Genomic DNA, 19,238 nt, shown 5'->3' on the forward strand with positions numbered 1-19,238 from the left:
CTTGTTGAAAAAGCGGCTTATTTGATAAGCTGGTGAAAAGCAGTTTCTGCTTGTTGGCTGCTTTTAGTGTATTCTGAGAAGCAGCTGAACTGATAAGCTGCTGCAGAAGCTAGTTGTTTGGCATAACTTCTAGTTAAATTTGTGAAAAAGCTGAAAATAAGATGTGCCAAACAGGGTCGAAGAGAAATCAGGCAAAAACTCTGCAATCCGTTCACGTGTCTGCCAGCGGCCAGCGGCCAGCTGCCCCGGTGAAAGTAACAGCGCCCGGTGGCAGAACATTTACCCCAAATCCAACCCAAATCAAATTTCCCCAAACGGAGGAAAGAAACGGAAGCCGAAAAGAAAAGCGTGCTCTTTTTTCATCCTTCGTGCGTGGTGCGCGAGCGTGCGCCTCCCTTACCATCTCGCGATCCCAATTCGATCCGCTCGCCAGCTCTCCCCATCAGACCTGCCCTCCCCGGCCGGGCGATTCGCCGCCGCTACTCGAATTCGCGTGGACCCGTCATCCATTCTCGCTCCCCGGCGCCCCAAACCCTAGATCCGCTGCTGTTCTTCCCACCGCCGCCGCCATGTTCTGGCGCATGACCGGCCTCTCCGCGGCCTCGCCCGTGAGTTCCCCCTCCTTTGCTCCTCATTACACACTGTTGCTTCTCAGGTTGGGAGCGTGGGCGCGCGGCGCTGTTGCTGAGAGCTGCTGGTGTGGTTTGTTTGCTTGTTTCGGATTGGGTCGGTGGATTGGATTTTGGATTCGGCTGTTGGGCTGCAATGCTCGCTTATTTTGAATATTTCCCTTGGAGCTTCGTGCTGGAATTAGTGTACGAGTGCGCTGTGGCTGCGAGATGTGTGATTTTGCATCGATGTACGTGTATGCTGTTCCCGTGGATTTGAGGGTGCCAGTGGGGTCAGAGCTTGTGCTGCTGAAAGGAATGATACGCCTTGGTTCTGATTGGGCTTAGGTTTCGGGGAGGACTGAATCATTTGTGTGTGACAGGAGATTCATTTTATGGCAAAGAGGAGGCTTTGTTTGTTTTGTTATGCTGAACCTATTATCTTGTGGCATTCTGTTTCATGAACTTTTGTGATAGACAATTGTTTGTTATGCATAGGGCACTGCTGCTGCTGCAGAAAGTATTTGCATTTCACGCTGGAATAGTGTACCATTGCAATATGCCCTTGCCAATATATTTCTTTTTAGTTATGCTCATGGAAATGCCCTCGTTGGATTTACTGGGATTAAATTCTGTTTTGTTCACTGCATAGTCACATAATATATACAATGGAATAAAAATGATGTGACACCTGTAATTTTATGTACAAGCTTGCAACTTAATATATATCCGATTTTGTTTTTGAAGTGATTCTTGAACTTGATCACTTTCATTGTAAACCATTCTTATTCTTTCGATGGTCAGTTTAGTCACTGCAAATAGCTTGATCCATGGAGGCCTTGTGTTTTTTACTCATTTACTATTAAAGAGAGTTATTAATTCAGGGCCGTGTCTGAGACTTTAGGGGCTCTGGGCAGAACCATATATAAAAACACATTTTGATAGACCGAACGACAAAACACAATGAGTTAGCTATTGCCTATGGTATATGTGTACATGCGAAGGTCGATTGTCGATGGCGTGTCCTGGCGTTTTTGTAGTTCTGTCTGGACTCTCCAGTCCTTTGGAGACGTGGTGGCGGCAACACGACGGGAATTATGTTTTCTAGATGTATTCTGTTCTGAGTACTGACTTGAAAACTGGCTTACTTGAGCAGGCCAACAGCTGCTTCTGGCTTATGTTAGTGAGCAAGATAACAAAGGCTGGATTGCCCGCTTAGCATAGGATGGTTGAGTCAACCAAACAAACACTGTTTGGACAAATTAAATAATTAAGTACTATACTTAAGTATATACTTGAGGGGGGCAATATTTTCGGGGCCCTGGGCGGCCACTCGGCTCGACCCCCCACAGGTACGGCCCTGTCTTAATTCTGTTAACTTAGTGCTTTATTTTTTCCAGGTGGATACAATTCTTGACAAAGAAAATTTTACATTGGAAGAACTTCTTGACGAGGATGAAATTATTCAGGAGTGCAAAGCACTTAACTCACGACTCATAAACTTGTAATTTCTTATTGATTTCTGTGATATGAGCAGCATGATCAATCTACTGATGCAACTTACCTTAGTATTTATTTTTTGTGTGAGCTGTATTAATATAATTTCACTTGTAAATTGTGAGACATAGAGTGGAGGTTGCTGTGGCAAATGAAATGCCTATTAGAGTAGTAATAACAATAAGTAATCAATAAGCATGTTTATATGATATACTTGTCTTATTTCTGCACTTATTGTTCCTGCAAAGGTACTTGTTGAAGTGTATAAGTGGATTCACTAGTCACTACCTTCTATTAACGACTTAATCTTTTGGATTGAACTAGCTAGTGCGTGCACTCTAACATGGTAGTAAAGCCAGATGTCTTGAGTTCGAATCCTGCCAGAGGCTTTATTTGTGCCTCTGCTCCTTTATTTCCACGTTTGCACCTTTCTCTCTAGTTGCACGTGAGTGAGGGTGTTGAAATGTATAAGTGGATTAACTACCTTCTCCTAACGGCTTAAGCTTTTGGGTTGAACTGGCTAGTGCTAACAGTCCTCATATGCACGTGAAATTGTATTTCATTTAACTATATATATTGATTATTGGTACTATTCTATATATAGTTTGTATTATCTGCAAAGAAGTATGCTTTTGTCTTTGGGCCAAAATGTGTTACTATCTCTACTTACATTTACATGACATTTCAGACAACAAAAGCATACAGAATACTCCATGCAGTTCAATAATTCTGTCTGAAAAGTTATGTGCACACTGGTGGGAGTAGTTAATTATTACTAAACCTAGTAGACCACAGCACATTTTCTTGTTGGAGGATATTGCTGTATGAATTATTATATACCTTATCCGGATTTCCTTTATTGAGTCTTTCAACACGATGATGTTTAGTTTACCCAATAGTACTGATTTCTCTGTATGTAACTTGAATTGTTTTGTGTAGCTTACGTGACAAGGCTCAGGTGGAACAGTTGCTTCGTTATGTTGTGGAAGAAGTTCCAGATGATGCTGAAAGGAAGCGATCTTTCAAGTATGACCATTGATCACTAGTGTTGTTATTTTATGTAAAACTCTGAAGTTCCCATCCATTCAAACTTCTTGTAGGTTCCCATTTATTGCTTCTGAAATATTTACTTGCGAAATCGATGTCATTTTGAGGACCCTAGTAGAGGATGAAGAGGTTGGCATTCTTGTCATATATTTGCCCTTTGAAGTTTTTCCTTGGAAAATTTCTAGCTGTAGATTATTATATTATAGCTTACTTTATTTCCCTTTTCTCCTTGTCTGTGTTGCAGCTAATGGATTTGCTTTTCTCATTTGTGAAACCTGATCATCCGCATAGTACATTATTGTCTGGTTACTTCAGTAAGGTAACTTAGTCAATCTGAATCAATATTTTCTCTCAAACAACGAAGGAAAACTGTGTGACATTATGTTAAGATAGATGAAACAAACTGTACCAAGTGTACACAGAACAGGAGAGATGTTATGCCCCACCCTGCACCACACACCGTACTCCACGGGTATACAAAAAACAAGTCCCAGAAAAAAACACTTGAGACAACCCTCTCAACCCACTAGACCATTAAAGGTCAGGGGTGAGTGACCTCATGAAGAGCACCTGGAGTACAGAAGTGTTAGACAGCAAATATTCATTGCTTTGTATATAGGCGTGATGCCTGGCTTCCATAAGCAGCCGGCCAACTTTGTATAGTAGGTTAGGATAGAGAGAGATTTGGGGATGAGTCCAGGATGGTAAGGATCAATTAGGGTCCTGCTATTTCCTTGTTTATGAGGTTTCCTTTTGCCTCTGGCTCTTCCCCTATATATGTAACAACACTCTACTCTATCAATACATACATAATTCCTGCATTCTACTTCACTCACATGGTATCACGAGTCTAGGCCTTTTTTCCCTGCCGCTTCCGCTTCCAGCGCGCTGTTCTTCGGCGCTGCTCCAACGCGCCTTTTTTTTCTCAACGCTGCTCCATGGCCGCTGCCATCTCAGGCATCGAGTCTGATCCCCTTGTTGTCCCACAAGAGGATGATGCTGTCCAGGAACGCGAGAGCCAAGCCCAGGCTGCTCGCACCGCCGCTCTGGCCCGCGCCGCCGACACCGAGTGGGAGGCCGTCGTCGCCCAACAGGAACGCGATGCGGCGGATGCTCGCGTGCGTGCGGCCCTGGAACGTGCTGCTCGTGAACGCGCGGCTGCTACGACGCCTCCACCCAGTGACGACGCTTCCTCCCACAGAGATCCCGACGGTGACATCCAAGACGGCGGTGTCTCCCCTTTGGACGCAACGCTCCTACACCATGAGGCTGCAACGCTGCTGAACCTACACGCCCAGACAGTGGCAGTGCAGAACATTCACACCCTCATCTCGCTCCTCCTCGACGTCAACTCCACATTCTACGCCCGATGGTGCGATACCTTCCTCCTCACCCTAACCAAGTTCTCTCTGGAAGGTCATGCTCTCTCCAATATCACTGCATATGCCTCGCCCGATTGGGTTTGCATGGACGCCGTCGTCCGTACTTGGATCCTCAACACCATCTCTGACGACCTCGCCGACACTGTTTCCTAGCGTGGCGTCACAACTCGCGTCTTGTGGCTCTCCATTGAGTCACAGTTACTAGGGAACTGCACCACCCGTGCTCTCTACGCCGACCAAGAGTTACGCTCTTCTCCTAGGGCGACCTTCCCGTTGCCGAATACTGCCGTCGCTACAAAAAGCTTGCCGAGGAACTTCGCGACCTTGGCGAGCCCGTCTCCGACAGAACTCTTGTCCTCAACATCATCCGAGGTCTTAACGAGCGCTTCCTTACGCTGGGTCTGCATCTTCGTCGCACATACCCCCTGCCCAGTTTTCTGCAGGTCCGCGACGACCTTGCTCTTGAGGAGCTCACCATGGCGAAGGCTCCACCTGCTGCTGCCCTTGCTGCGCTCACTGCGTCTGGCAACATGAGCAGCACTACTCCTTCTGCGCCCTCCACCGGCGCTCCTCGTCATTCCCAGCAGTCGGCCACACAGTTGTCGGCCCCCTCGCAGCCCTTTGGGGGAGGCTCCGGCGTCCGCTACAGCTCCAACCAGCGCGACAAGAGGGGAAAACGCAGCAGTGGTAGGCACTCCACCACCAGCCGCTCCGACGCTGGATCATCCGCTGGCTAGGGGTCCCACTACAGCTACTACAACCCTTGGTCAGGGGCTATCTACATGTGGCCGGGTCAGCGACCGCCTACCTCGCCTCGCCCGCCACAAGGCGCGCCCTCGTTTCCTCTGGCTCTGCTGCAACAAAGGATCGTTCACCTGGCGAACCACCTGTGGCTGCCCTGGACTACTCACCACAGTTCCTTGGACAGCCGCGTGAGCTTCAGCAGGCTTCCTCACCTTCACCAACAGCCCTGACGTCTCCTGCTGCTGGACTAGCAGCTCCGGCGCCTCATGCTGCTGGACCAGCAGCCCTGGCGCTCCCTGATGCTCCAGGGACTCGCGTCGTGCAGTCGGCTCCACCAGCAGCTACCTTGGTTGCCCCCAGGGCGATCACCGTCGACCGTTTCTGTGGACAGGTGTATTATCGCCGTCGTCTTCCTGTCACAACGTCTCCTTCACCAGCAGCCCAGGCGTCTGATGCTGCTGGGCCATCAGCCCCGGCGCCCCCTGATGCACCAGGAGCTACTACAACTGTCCCCTCTGATGGCACTCCAGTTTCGGATCCCACTGATTACCGCAGTCTTGCAGGAGCTCTTCAGTACCTTACATTCACCCGTCCAGACATTGCTTATGCTGTTCAGCAGGTTTGTCTCCTCATGGAATCCACGGGAACCACACTTGGCTGCCCTCAAACACATCCCTACGATACATCAGAGGCACTTTGCATCTGGGGCTGTTTCTTCGACCAACTTCTCAAACTGAGTTGGTCGTTTACTCTGATGCCGATTGGGCGGGCTGTCCAGGCACCCGCAGGTCCACCTCTGGCTATGGTGTCTTCTTCGGCGACAACCTGGTCTCCTGGTCTTCCAAGCGCCAGAATACGGTTTCTCGCTCCAGTGCTGAAGCCAAATACCGTGATGTTACTAATGCTGTTGCTTAGGCAACTTGGCTTCGACAACTCTTGACTGAATTGCATGCTCCTCTGTCGAAGACGACCTTGGTATACTGTGACAACATCAGTTCTGTCTACATGTCCTCCAACCCCGTTCAGCACCAGCGCACCAAACATGTGGAGATCGACATTCATTTCGTTCGGGGACATGGTGCTCTTGGCAATGTTCGTGTCCTACATGTACCGACGACTTCACGGTATGCTGACGTATTCACCAAAGGTCTGCCATCTTCGATGTTCACTGATTTTCGGTCCAGCCTCAACGTTCGCTCAATGGAACGTATCGACTGCGGGGGGATGTTAGACAACAAATATTCATTGCCTTGTATATAGGCGTGTTGCCTGGCTTCCATAAGCAGCCGGCCAGCCTTGTATAGCAAGTTAGGATAGAGAGAGATTTGGGGATGAGTCCAGGATGGTAAGGATCAATTAGGGTCCTGCTGTTTCCTTGTTTAGGAGGTTTCCTTTGCCTCTGGCTCTTCCCCTATATATGTAACAGCACTCTACTCTATCAATACACACAATTCCTTCATTCTACTTCACTCACAAGAAGCACCAGATAGACACCACATGCCACACTCATTATGAAAGAGAACCTGGTTTATCTGAATCATCGGACAGTGTTTTTATGGAGAAGTTTGTCATTTTGGGGCTAGACTTCAATATGTAGTTTTTATGCTGAGCCTGAATTCAGTTAAGTTATATAATTATGAATTGTAGGTGGTAATATGTTTGGTGCTGCGGAAGACTGCTCCACTTATGAGTTATGTTCAGGTATTCCCCATATCCTTTTGTGAAAAGGATACTTTGTTTTATGTATTTAAATGCAAAGTCTTGCATCACACTTCTACTTCTCTCATGTTTTTGTGTTCACATAGTTTGTTTAATTGCTATCCTTTTAACACTCGGTTTAGTTTTCATCTATACTCTTATCTATATGAAATCTGCTTAAGCAAAATTGTGGTACCCTTTCACTGTGTCTACAAGCTAATAGTTTCTGTAACTACCTTTATTATTGCTTTTTATAGGGGCATCCAGAGATAGTTGTCCAGCTTGTTGACCTGATTGGCATCACATCGATAATGGAGGTAAGTTTATCACGATTCATCGGTTATTTTTAATTAATGAATTATTGGGTGCATTTGGTTGATGCTGTCCCTGGATTCTTTAGGTGCTGATACGACTGATTGGTGCTGATGAGACCATATATTCAAACTATGGTGATACGTTGCAGTGGTTAGAAAATACAAATGTACTTGAAATGATTGCAGATAAGTTTAACTCGTCGGTAAGTACAAAAAAAACCCTAATGTGCAGGAATATATTTAGGGCATAAGTGGTGGTGACATTGTTTCTCAGGAAATTGCAAGCATAAGTTCCTATTTTAGTTATATATTTGATTTACTGAACTTCTCAAAAAACAGAAATTGAGCATGTATTTGAAATGTTCTTACCTCTGTGACATGGATAACAGTGACCATCTCAATTACGCAACAAAAGTGACAGGGAAACCACCCGCATAACACTAAACGTATTGAAAACTGGGAATTAGATTTCTTTAACCCTCCAAACTTCTAAAAGTTATAAAACCTTCATTTCTAATCTAGTTTTACAGACAGCTCAAGGGCTATGCACTATATGGTTTAGTACTTAATCGTAGATTGGTAGGCTAGGCTCTTATCCGGTACTAGGTGGCAGGGGGTGCTTGGGTGACTGATTTTCTTTAAGTTGTAACAGTTTTTGTTGGTTGCTTTTCCATGTAGGAATACACTATGCGTTGACTTGGTCACCCAATTAAAATAAATATTCCCTCCCAGAATGATAAGCATATTTTGTGTAGGGAAAAGTCAAATTTTGGAAACCTTGACCAATAATTATTCAAATTATGTACAACTTTAGGACAGAACCTGCATCAATAGATTCGTATTCAAATTGCCTCTGAGGTGATATTGATTTTTGCTCACATGACAATATATTATAGGAGAAATTAAGGGTCAAAATTTATTTGCATTACTTTTCCCTGATCAAAGTAGGCTTATCGTTTTGGGACGGAGGGAGTATTGAAAGCCCATTTCATGAACATTCATTTCTTCCTAGTATCCTCTGTTACTATACTTGCTACATTTCCCTAATTCCCTAATGCACCTTGCAGCTAAGCCATAAACCATTGTCATTCCTTCTCAAATTGATAGTCGCCATGTCCATTTGACTCTCCCCATCAAATCTCACACATATTCAGATGTTCTTAATCACCTTGCTGATAGCTTGATTCAGTTACTGCTGCAACCAATTGGCATAGGTGAACCTTGAAGCATGTATAGCGACACATTGTTGAATCTGGATGGACCCTTTCTGCTTGACCATTCTTTCCTGCTGTTTCATCCAATGCAACCTGATCAGTTGCTGATGCTGGTTCAGAGGAGCTGAGGTGTGTGGATGAGAGAAGTTGTTTGTATAGATCTGAAGGTTAGTGGTGGGCAGCGGCCAGCCATGTTGGCCAATGTGTTTGATTCTCCCAGCTATAATGAATTTGAAATGCCTTAGTAAGCATGTGAGCCAATCAGAACAGTTCAGGAAGCACTGCTGAATAATAGGTGGGTGATTGATCTATCTGGCAGCCTGCCTGCTGAAGTCCTCCTGAATTTTTTCCTGGTCTGGGATTTACCTCAAGAAGTTCAGCTTCAGCCGGGGGTCTTGGATGCGCACCACTGGTTGCCACCAGCTACAGGGTAATATTCAGCAAAGTCGGCTTATGATCGCTTCCTCGCTGGATTAATAAATTTTGAGCCAAGTGAGAGGATTTGGAAGACTTGGGCACCTCCGAGATGCAAATCTTTTATCTGGTTAGCTTCCCTTAATAAGTGTTGGATGGCAGATAGATTAGCCCATTGGGGACTGGATCATCCGGAGAAATGTCTCCTATGTGACCAGCAGGAAGAAACAGCCCAACACATCCTCTTGTCGTGTGTTTTTGCTAGAGAAACCTTGTCCTGGGTCCTGAGCAAGGTGGGGTTGCATCCTACCCCAGGTATGACTGATGTTACAATACAGGAATGGTGGAGGCAAGCAGAGCTTAAAGTGCCAAAACCATAGAGGAAAGGATATAACTCCATGTCGATTCTTGTAGCATGGTGGTTATGGAAACACAGGAATGCATGTGTCTTTGATGGGGCCTTCCCCGAACATCAACAAAATCTTACAAGATATCCAAGAAGACGCTAAGCTATGGGGAATGGCAGGAGCAAAAGCCCTTAGAAGACTGGTCTTAGTACAGGGTGTTGTTGTCCCCCTCCCCCTTAGGCTGTGCCCAGCAGATTGTGTATATGGCCGCGCAAAACACAGTTTTGCACTGTAGATAGCATTGCTTACAGAGTGAAATTTGAAATAGGGGATGAGGTAGAAGAAAGGATAGGGGAGCTGCTGGAGATAGCCTTATCTTCCTCTCTTTTTTTGACTGCCTCTTATGGCAGCTTGTATATTGATCTACTTCAGGCCTCTCTTTTTCTGCTTAATATAATGATGTGCAATTTTAATGTGTGTTCAAGAAAAAAAAAGGATGGTACATTAGCAGCAAAACGAAGTGTTAGTATTAGGGGGTATGTACTGGAAATTTATGTCTGGGAGATTTTTCTTATTCTGGAATACATACTTTTGGAGATTATTAAATACCATCTTTGATAGTTGAGGATGAAATTTAGATTTGTACGTCATTTGACAGGGTTATACATACTCCCCTCCCATAAATATTGTAGTGTTAACACTTCTCAAGCATATTCTATTTGTTGTAAGAACGGTCGTGGTCGTGGTAGAAATGTTTCCTACTGGGAAAGTTCATGTATATTATTGCCAAACAGGATTCTCCTGAAGTGCATGCCAATGCTGCGGAAATTCTATGTGCAGTTACTCGGTGTGCGCCTCCATCTCTTGCTGCAAAGATATGCAGTCCAAGGTATTCTAACTTCTAACTTCATTCTACTGTTACAAGTTACTCATTTGGTATTTTTTTTGCCAAGAAACAATGTTCATATCTTCTGTATTGTACTGAAAAGTATGCTACATGAGTTATAAAGAGGTCTAAAATGCAGTAACTATATTTTTGCAGAGGCCTCACCCCATACAAGTGGGAATTTCATTGTTTAATTCCTTCCTCAAATCTTTTTTCTTGTTATGTTCTATGAAAATTGCAGTTTTGTTCGGAGGTTGTTCCATCACGCTCTTGAAGAATCAAGACCCAAATCTGTTCTGCTTCATTCACTGTCAGTGTGCATATCTTTGCTGGATCCAAAAAGACTAGCATCAGCTTCGTATCAAGCATTCAAAAGCAACTTAAGTCATGGGGCATTGGTCATGGCCAGTCCAGAGACAGTTGATGGTATGCTTGAGAGTCTAGGTGAGTGTTAGATATTTCATGCATATTTATTTCATTTGCGACATCTTGCTTCATAATTTGTAAGACTTAGGAAATCATATGTTATCTTGTTTCATAACTGGGCCTTAGAAATGTATGCTAGACAATGTTTCAAATTCTATATTCGTTGATTTATTGGTTTGACTGACATAAGTTTTCAGGCAACTTGCTGAATTTATTGGACACATCGGCTGCTGAAAGTGTGTTGCCAACAACTTATGGATGTTTGCGCCCACCTCTTGGAAAACATCGTCTGAAGGTACAATATAATGCTCTGTCTTTTACAATTAACCAGGGACTTCAATGACCTAATCTTATTGCATACATTCTTCGTTTTTCATATGAACTGATTTACGTGTTCAGTTGTATTTTACTATTTTTAACTTATCTATGCTCACCATAGTGTTTCTATAATTTTGTACTTTTTCTGGACATTGTTGTGGGTGAGATGTTGGATTGGTTATGTTTTTTAGTAGCTTTGGTACGAAAAAAAGAGCTCGTGTGCCATTGGGGATTTAATGATTTGTAAGTGAGAAAGCTGACTATGCATGCCTGATATCACCTTGTTTAGCTGTTGCCATGTCCCCAAGAATGCTTAAATATAACTATCCTTTTTATTAATGTTTTTTGTACCTTTGAACTAAAGAAAGATCAGTAGAAGTGATTGGAGTATTGAGTGTTCCTTCAGAAAAATCAGTACTACAAACATTCAATTGAAATTACAGTAATTCACTCCTATCTGATCCACCTCCCTTATCCTCTCTATGTATGCTTCTTTCCTAAGCTTTGAGCGGTTCAACACTAAAAAAACGAAAAAGATCCTTGAATCTCTAAAAACTAGAAAAGCATCAAGCAAGGAACACAGCTTTATATATCAAGAATGGTCCATTAAGCACCTTCGTGGAGGCTAAGAAGGCTCTGCGTGACGCATGTCATTGTATGATGGAAACCATTTCTGGTGTGGCTTCACGTAGCAGCTCAGGACCCTTGATTTTACGGCACTGCAGACTGAGGTGATGGACAACATATTAATGTGGCAACTAAGATCATTTAGGTACCACTGATGATGGTGCTGTCATCTGGTTCAGGTGCTATATTTTGGCCACTTGGCTCAGCCTAATGATGCTTCTCGGAAGATTGAGGCTTTATTAACATTTGTTTGTCTAGATTGCTAAGCAGACATACTCCAGCGCATCTCATCAGTGTATGGAGTCCTGACCATGTATATGGGTCCCTGGACATTGATGAAAAGGCCGAACAGAACCTATCCATGGCTAGACCTGATAATGGATTTGGATCATCTAGAATCCAAATGGACTCAACCCACATTGGATTTAATTGGATGGATGTTGTTCAGATCTGGATATTCATTGCCATGAGACTCAAAACAACCCGATGCATTTGGATACCTGAAGGAAGTATCCACAAATTCATTGGACTTCGTTGGTGGTAGCGGCAACCACTTGTTATCAGGTGGCCTCTGCGTCCACTTGTTGCTACCCCCCTCCCCTGGGCAACAGCATCCTCTGGCGGCCATCACATCATGAGTTCATCACTTAGTTAGGCCAGCACACCTTTACGCTGTGCCTTTTTAATCCCTTCTGCCCTCTGCTTCTCAATCTCCCAACCCAGCCATACTTGATACTTGCGCTCCCCTGATTTGGTCTGGCGGCTATGGCGGAGGAGCAATAGCGGAGTGGCAGGAGGGCCACCACCTGTGCACCAACAGCTGCGGCTTCTTTGGCAGCACCAACTCTGGACTGTCGCTCCAAGTTCTATTGCGACCTAAAGAATAAGCAGCAGCCAGCAGCTGTGGTGTCGGTACCTCCCGCCCAGTTAACCTTCCGTCCTTCCTCTTTGGCGGCTGTAGTGGTCGCAGGCACAGCTGTGGCCTCTCCCGAGCTCAAGCTTTTGGCGATAGACTCTGCAGGCGCCAAGGTGAGCAGGTGCTGGCAGATGTTCGGAAAGCGCATGTGCCAGACAGGGTTTGCCACACCTGGTATGCATGCATGCGCCTTTGGCTTCTAGGCCCCTTGCTGGCCCAGTAGCGGAGCCTTGTGGAGGTGAAGCTGCCCCCTTTCTTTGATGCCATGCTGTGCTGCTGGTGTGGCCAAACCTGTTGTCATTGAGAATTATTTGGATGATTGGATTAACGTGGTAATGAACTGGACTGGATTGGATGCGCTCCACATGCTAGTTGGACTCCTTTTGGTTAGGGTCTATCCATGACATGTGTGTATTCTGTTGGTAATCTAATCTATGATGCATGTATATGTGGGGTGTGCAGCGTATCCTGTATCGGATACATATCCAATATGGATATGCACATGATACAGCTTTGATACGTATCGGAATAACAATAAATCGTGATTTGGCAGGCAGATATGTTTTAGGACATACTGCAGATACATTCCAGCCCCTCTCCTTTCCCTCATCAGCTCAACGGATACCAGGCGCACAATGCTGCTGCCTGCCTGGCCGCACGAGCTACTATGTAGCACAGATGAGCACCCCCACCCACCGGCTGCCAGCCGCATGCTCCACCATGTTGGCAAGCAATGCACCTCCACACCCATGAAGATCCTCCATGCCTAGCACGCACAAACGCAGCATGGACGAGGTCCACAGTCAACAGATTCAAGTAGTAGTTGTGCCACTGTGCTAGTACTTCATTTACACCAGGGCTCCTACTTTACTTCTATGTTTTTGTGTGATTTATGATCTTTATTTGTTGGGAAATTAGTGAATGGAGATGCTTAATATTCTTTTCACTGATTGGAAAACTGGAAAAGAACAAAACACCAATATTGCAGGCAATAACAATGCTCCTTTTGGCTGCTATTGTTTCCAGAAATCTGATATTCCTTATATTTATTTTATTTAAGAAAAATACTAAAATGTATCCACGGTATCCCTGTATCTGTGTCCGCCCGATAATAATGAATGTATCCGTTGGCATCAAGTGCAAGTCTGTCTTCTGCTTGATGACATTTTATTGTTTTTTATTTTGTCAATGTTATTGTGCCTGCCATTTTTCTTGTTCCTTTTAGCACTAAGCTGGATTTAATTTTGTATATTTTTCAGATTGTTGAATTCATCTCTGTGCTGCTTACAATTGGAAGTGAAACTGCAGAAAAGGAGCTAGTAAGACAGTCAGCAATAAAGCGATCGATTGATTTGTTCTTTGAGTAAGTGTGGATTTTTTTGAACTCTTCTGTTTCTCCAGTCAAAAGCACCCCTTTTATATTTTTTTAACACAGGTATCCATATAACAACTTTTTGCACCATCATGTTGAGAATATAATTGTTTCTTGCCTGGAGGGTAAAAGACCTGAAGTTGTTGAGCATGTTCTTCATGAATGTGATATTGTTGGTAAAATTCTTGTTTCAGAAAGGCTTTCATCTTTGTCGACTGAGTCTAATGGGGTAAGCTATCAATTCACTGTAACCTTTTTTTACTTTATCCTAGAGATCTAATTCCTTTTTCATCTTGGGTGTCTTCTATGCTCAGCCTACTGTTCCCACTGAAGGAAAAACACATCCAAGAGTTGGAAATGTTGGCCACATGACAAGAATAGCCAATAAGCTTATTCAGTTGGGCAACAGTAACAACACAATCCAGGCTCACTTACAGGTTAACGTAGAAATCTTTTGGCTTATGGTCATCTGTGGTTTTCTGCTGACTATCGTGTTTGATTATTTCTTTGGTTTTAATAGGAAAATAATGAGTGGGTTGAATGGCAAACAAATGTGCTGGTCAAACGTAATGAAGTAGAGAATGTTTATCATTGGGCTTGTGGGTACGTTCTGTTTTATTCTTGTATCTTATATCTGCTATTGATTTCACTTTGTCTAAACATTTCTACCATTGATTTGCTGCGGCAGGCGCCCGGCGTCATTACATGACCGTGGTAGGGACAGTGATGATGATGACTTCCGGGACAGGGACTACGACGTGGCAGCTCTTGCTAATAACTTAAGTCAGGCATTTCGTTATGGGATATACAGCAGCGATGACATCGAAGAGGTGATATCTTTTTGAGTAAATAGCTTTGTCGGTGTTTGGACTAAGGGTCCTAACCAACTAGTAAATAATGTCGCGTGGCCAGCGGAGTTTCCTTCCTAATCCTGCGCCTGCCCTTCCTGCGCCCTGAACGCCCTCTCGGTCGCACGTCGCGGGCTCTCCTGCGCCTTGCGTATGTGCGGCCGCACATGACACTAGATGGTGTACGAGTTGACACAAACAATTTATCCTAGTTCGGGCAATGCAAAGCCCTACTTCCAGCTGAGGGGGGATGGGGCTTATATTACTCGCAACGAGGTGCCCGCAGTAGGGATTACAAGCACGGCGGGAGAGGGGAAGTCCCCAAGTCCCTAGAACTGATTGTGACAAGTGCCAATATCAAAGACTGGGTGGAGAACTGAGTGTTCGTTAGTGTGTCCTGCTTTTTGGGGGAACTCATGCCCTATTTATACACGTAAGAGATACATGTTGTGAAGCCTGGGGCCACCGTAGTCCAAGGGGTGGTCTTGGTGTCCTGTAAGTCACGACATGACGGTGCACTGTATTGTTGACTTGGGTCCGCTGATTTTCTGCTGAGAGCCGAGGTCGAGGACGAAGGGATGTCCGTACTCCCGAGCCCTTAGAGGAGGGGTCGCCCATACCGTAGTTGTTGTAACAACGCCGAGGGATTAGCTTGTGAGCCACTGTGCTCCTCTCGCCGCGGCGTGGGGTAGGTATGCGCATTAAATGCGGGTGTTTCCCTTTTTGTTTTCGGGCGCTTTTGTCTTATCTGCCTGGGATTAGCTCGAGCGGGACGGATGGAGCGGTGGCGACCTTAGGCGAGGCGGAGTTCTGCCCGAGGTGGGAGACTCTCGGGGAGAGGCCTTGGTTTAAGAGGTACCTTGGCTGTTTCCCTTCGGGGGTTACGCCTTTACTTCTCCTGAGTGCGTTCTTCGGGGGGATAATTTGGGTATTCCTAATTATCACCCCCGACAAGCTTGTTGCTACCGACACACTTATTTCCCAGCGCCTATTTCCTGCGAGGGGAATCAGCTGTCTGATGATGCTGACTATTTCATGTTTGATATTGTAATTTTCTCGTAAATGTAGACATTCTAGAGTAATGGTACATATTAGTGACACATTTTGGTTTTGTCAATGCAGGCACAAGGATCACTTGAAAGAGATGATGAGGTAATACTTGAGGTTGAACTGTCTCGTTTATTGCTGTCCTGTTCATTTTAGTTTGTTGTAACATGCAATGTGATAGCTGCTGTTTCCTGAATATGAAAGATTTCAATGGAATCAGCTTTTTATGTAGGAGAGACATAATTAACCTGTTCTTTTGGGGGGAATTTGGTCATTTTGGTAATGAAGTGCAATAAATATGAAATATATTGTTTTTGCGCACATAGAAAACGGTTGAACGTTTCCCACATCTTAGTGGACTGTTTCTTCATTCTCTTTCAGGATGTGTATTTTGATGATGAATCAGCTGAGGTGGTAATATCTTCTTTGCGTCTGGGAGATGACCAGGAAGGGTAATTTACTATCTTGAAATGTTGTCACCTTTAGTTTTCATGTGTAGGCTGATAGATTATGCATCTATGTATTTCAGCTCCCTCTTTACAAATTCAAACTGGTTCACATTTGATGGAGAGAGAGGCATTGATGACCGATCATCTGCCTCTGTTCCTTCATCATCCCCCAATTCTGAGGAGACATCACTAAAGACTGAGGAAGCTGATGATGGTAAAGTCATTGGCACTGAGGATGAAATGGAAACAGTGTATCTTGGAAATGGTAGTGTTGAGGAGGTAAAAGATGTAGCAGAATGTACTGAACAGCCAAATTGTTGTACTGAGGAAGAGCGATTGAAAAATGAAGAAGGGATGGAATGGCATCCAAATGCTTCAAATAACGATACCGAGGCTGAGGCTGCCGCAGAGTCTTCAGCCCCATCAGTTGAGATAGTGGCAGAGAAAACAGTAGATGAACCATTAGAGGTGGGAAGAAAATTGGATGAACCGGCAGAATCATCTTTGGACAGTTCTGTCTCTGTAGCTTTGCCAGCTCCTGTTAACGGTAGTGAGCCTGCCAACTCGGAAGTATCTTCTGAACAAGTAGCCCATGCCACTGATGTGCAGCAACCAGTGAAGGAAGCTCCTGCCGAGGATGATGATGCAAAGAAAACTGATGCAGCCAAAACAAACGAGTGAAGTAGCAACATGCTGGGCTGAGCTGATCAGAGCGATTGCTTGTGAACTGAAAACTCTGTAGAGTGCAGCTTGGGCATCCATCTTGCTTCATGTGTGCTCAGCTGCCACAAGATAGTCTGAAGCAAACTGCTGTACAATAAGCAAGTAATTGCTCTACCATCAACCGTGGCATGCCACTGTACAAATGAGCACCACTGACTAACGCACGTCAGTCGCCTTGTCTGAAACTGGTCATTTTCTTTGAAGTTCACCCTCCAGTCCATGTGCTTTGGTGGCAGTCTTCATGGCATGGTATATGATACCTGAAAGAACATTCTTTGGGTGGCAACTGGTTTTGGCTACTTAGTCTTCTGTTGCTTTAGGTTAACTTTGGAACTGTAATATGAGATGTGATTTTATTTCTAGTCTAGCTATTGTATTTTTTTTTCGGACTCTACATGTGTCAGTTCGATTTGAACATGTTATTTTTTTCATAAAGATTTGAAGACATCTTGATCGACGGCTCCTCGTCTACCCCACCCCACGTCCTCTTTTCCCTCTCTCTAGACTTTACAGTCATTAGTCGCGGACTTCTAGCAGTTTTTTTTTAAAGACGGCACGAATTCTGTCTTTCAATTAGGAAAGGAAAGACTTTGCAAACAGCAAGGATCAAAAGTGTTCAGGGAGCTAAGGCTATCCACTCGTTATACCCCATTTCTCTACCCTAAAAGTACTCTATCCTAATTAGCAAGATTTCCTATTCTATCCAACAATTCTCCTCGGTCACAATTACCCGCTGCCCACTGCAGACAACCTAAGACATCCTAGAGAGAGAGTTTGTGCCAAGAAACCTCAGCAAAGCACTCCTAGAGAGAGAGTTTGTGCCAAGAAACCTCAACAAAGCACAAGACCACATCAATAAACACCTCTTGCATAGGTCGATATCCTCTTTTGCTTATGAACATTATTTATATAGTAGAACTTAAAATAGAAGATATGATAGTAGGTGGGATAGAAAAGCTATTAAGGACAGCCTTAACATATATCGTTGAAATCACCGCCCTTGGAGTGCCCTACACCAAAAGCTGATCTCCAAGGGGCCAAGCATGCATGAGATGAACATATTAATGTTTTAAGCTGTAAAAATATGTATAGTAGCATCAGTTACTCAAAAGTATCTCATCCTCAAGAGACCATTGATTCGTTTTTTAAAATCAAACTTGTTTGTTTTCAAAAGGGCAGCAAGAGATTTGTTACAAACTAGTATATGACGCACGCCCCGCGCACGATGTACATAGAGAGTAAAGTAGGTGTCATTTCCTGCTTTAACAAAATATTTGAATGAATTGTTGTTAGATGCACTTGAAGATAGTTTTGATAAAAAGAATCATAGCTAACAGTAAAGATTATTTCGGAGTATATGAATTAAGGCATACATAGATGATCAAGAGGTGAGAAGACCTTACCACATATCAAGCTAAGAACAATGAAACATATCTTATAAACACTTAATGGTAAGAGACTTGAATAGATGCACATATTATTTTTTTCTCAAAAAGCGCAGGAGAACTGCGCCCCACTATATTAAAAGAGGAAGAATACAAAGGGCTGAAAGACGCCCACGATACAGGCACTTCTTACGGAGGCCAACAACAGGAGTACATAAAAATATCCATGAAGGATCCAACCACCCTAAATTATATGGCTTGGAGCATCCAGAAAAGATAACCCTTGGCTCCTGCAGCTTGCCATTTCTCGCTTTCCTCATTAGCAGACTCCAGAATAAGAGTGAGGTTGGGAGAAACTCTACCGAACACCACTCTGTTTCTATGCTTTCAAACCGTCCAGGCTCCTAGGATAATAAGAGTCCAAGCCATCCTTTCAAGTGCCAGAAACAATAGTTGAAGATCTCTCCCACCATTGTAAAAATTGGAAATCCTCATATTGGGGGGGCTAAGCTGTGCACACATTATCACAAACATAAAGATCCATAGTTTGCTTAAAACATTTCTAAACTTTTGGGAAAAGAAAAGATAATTGTAATTCTAACACTAATACATAAGTGAAGGGATATAATTTTTTAATAGTGAAACCCACATATTTTATGGCACGTTTTTAAAGTAAATAGAACAACCAACGGAGTAAAAATATTCATATGACTAGAGCAAGGGGAGAAAAAATGAAACCACTATGTACAGAACGAAACATAAATCTATAATTAAGATTGAAATATGTACCTATCTTAAAGTGGGATTTTTTTGTCAGAGTTAATAAGATGAGTAATAGGGCAGTAAATTCTTCCTACGACAGAGAGGTGACGGGAAACAATAGTTTTCAATCGTTTCTGGTGGGAAAAATACTAATGTAAGTGTCATATCTTTTCTTTTTTTAAAATAAAACAAATGGTACAAACTTACCTGTTTT

General features: G+C 43.9%; 1 protein-coding gene across 3 annotated transcripts; it reads left to right on the plus strand.

Annotated features, from left to right (window-relative positions):
* The first annotated feature begins 215 nt into the window (after positions 1-215).
* Positions 216-17,334, plus strand: LOC100384768 (SIT4 phosphatase-associated family protein). 3 transcript variants are annotated; one of them, XM_035961552.1, is made up of 19 exons: positions 281-608; positions 2,009-2,927; positions 3,045-3,131; positions 3,206-3,281; positions 3,397-3,471; positions 6,926-6,979; positions 7,234-7,293; positions 7,377-7,493; positions 10,060-10,154; positions 10,393-10,595; positions 10,775-10,872; positions 13,698-13,801; positions 13,874-14,039; positions 14,125-14,247; positions 14,331-14,413; positions 14,499-14,640; positions 15,781-15,810; positions 16,087-16,157; positions 16,235-17,334. In XM_035961552.1, the coding sequence occupies exons 5-19, from the start codon at positions 3,400-3,402 to the stop codon at positions 16,833-16,835; spliced, it is 2,019 nt and encodes a 672-aa protein (XP_035817445.1). In that variant the 5' UTR covers positions 281-608; positions 2,009-2,927; positions 3,045-3,131; positions 3,206-3,281; positions 3,397-3,399; the 3' UTR covers positions 16,836-17,334. The 3 variants fall into 3 exon arrangements, with proteins under 3 accessions (XP_020397867.1, XP_035817445.1, NP_001170695.2); NM_001177224.2 differs by having other exon boundaries at positions 438-608; positions 2,009-2,112; positions 16,235-17,324; XM_020542278.3 differs by lacking the exon at positions 2,009-2,927 and having other exon boundaries at positions 216-608.
* The last annotated feature ends 1,904 nt before the right edge of the window (positions 17,335-19,238 follow it).

The sequence above is a fragment of the Zea mays genome, chromosome 8, assembly GCF_902167145.1.
Source record: "Zea mays cultivar B73 chromosome 8, Zm-B73-REFERENCE-NAM-5.0, whole genome shotgun sequence".
In the NCBI taxonomy this organism is placed as follows: Eukaryota; Viridiplantae; Streptophyta; class Magnoliopsida; order Poales; family Poaceae; genus Zea; species Zea mays.

What these genes read in the sequence shown, in the direction of transcription:
- LOC100384768 (NM_001177224.2), top strand. Translation starts at nt 570, where the DNA reads ATGTTCTGGCGCATGACCGGCCTCTCCGCGGCCTCGCCC. An exon ending in TTGGAAAACATCGTCTGAAG is followed by an intron (nt 10,873 to 13,697) that starts GTACAATATAAT and finishes TATATTTTTCAG; the next exon opens with ATTGTTGAATTCATCTCTGT. An exon ending in CAATCCAGGCTCACTTACAG is followed by an intron (nt 14,248 to 14,330) that starts GTTAACGTAGAA and finishes TGGTTTTAATAG; the next exon opens with GAAAATAATGAGTGGGTTGA.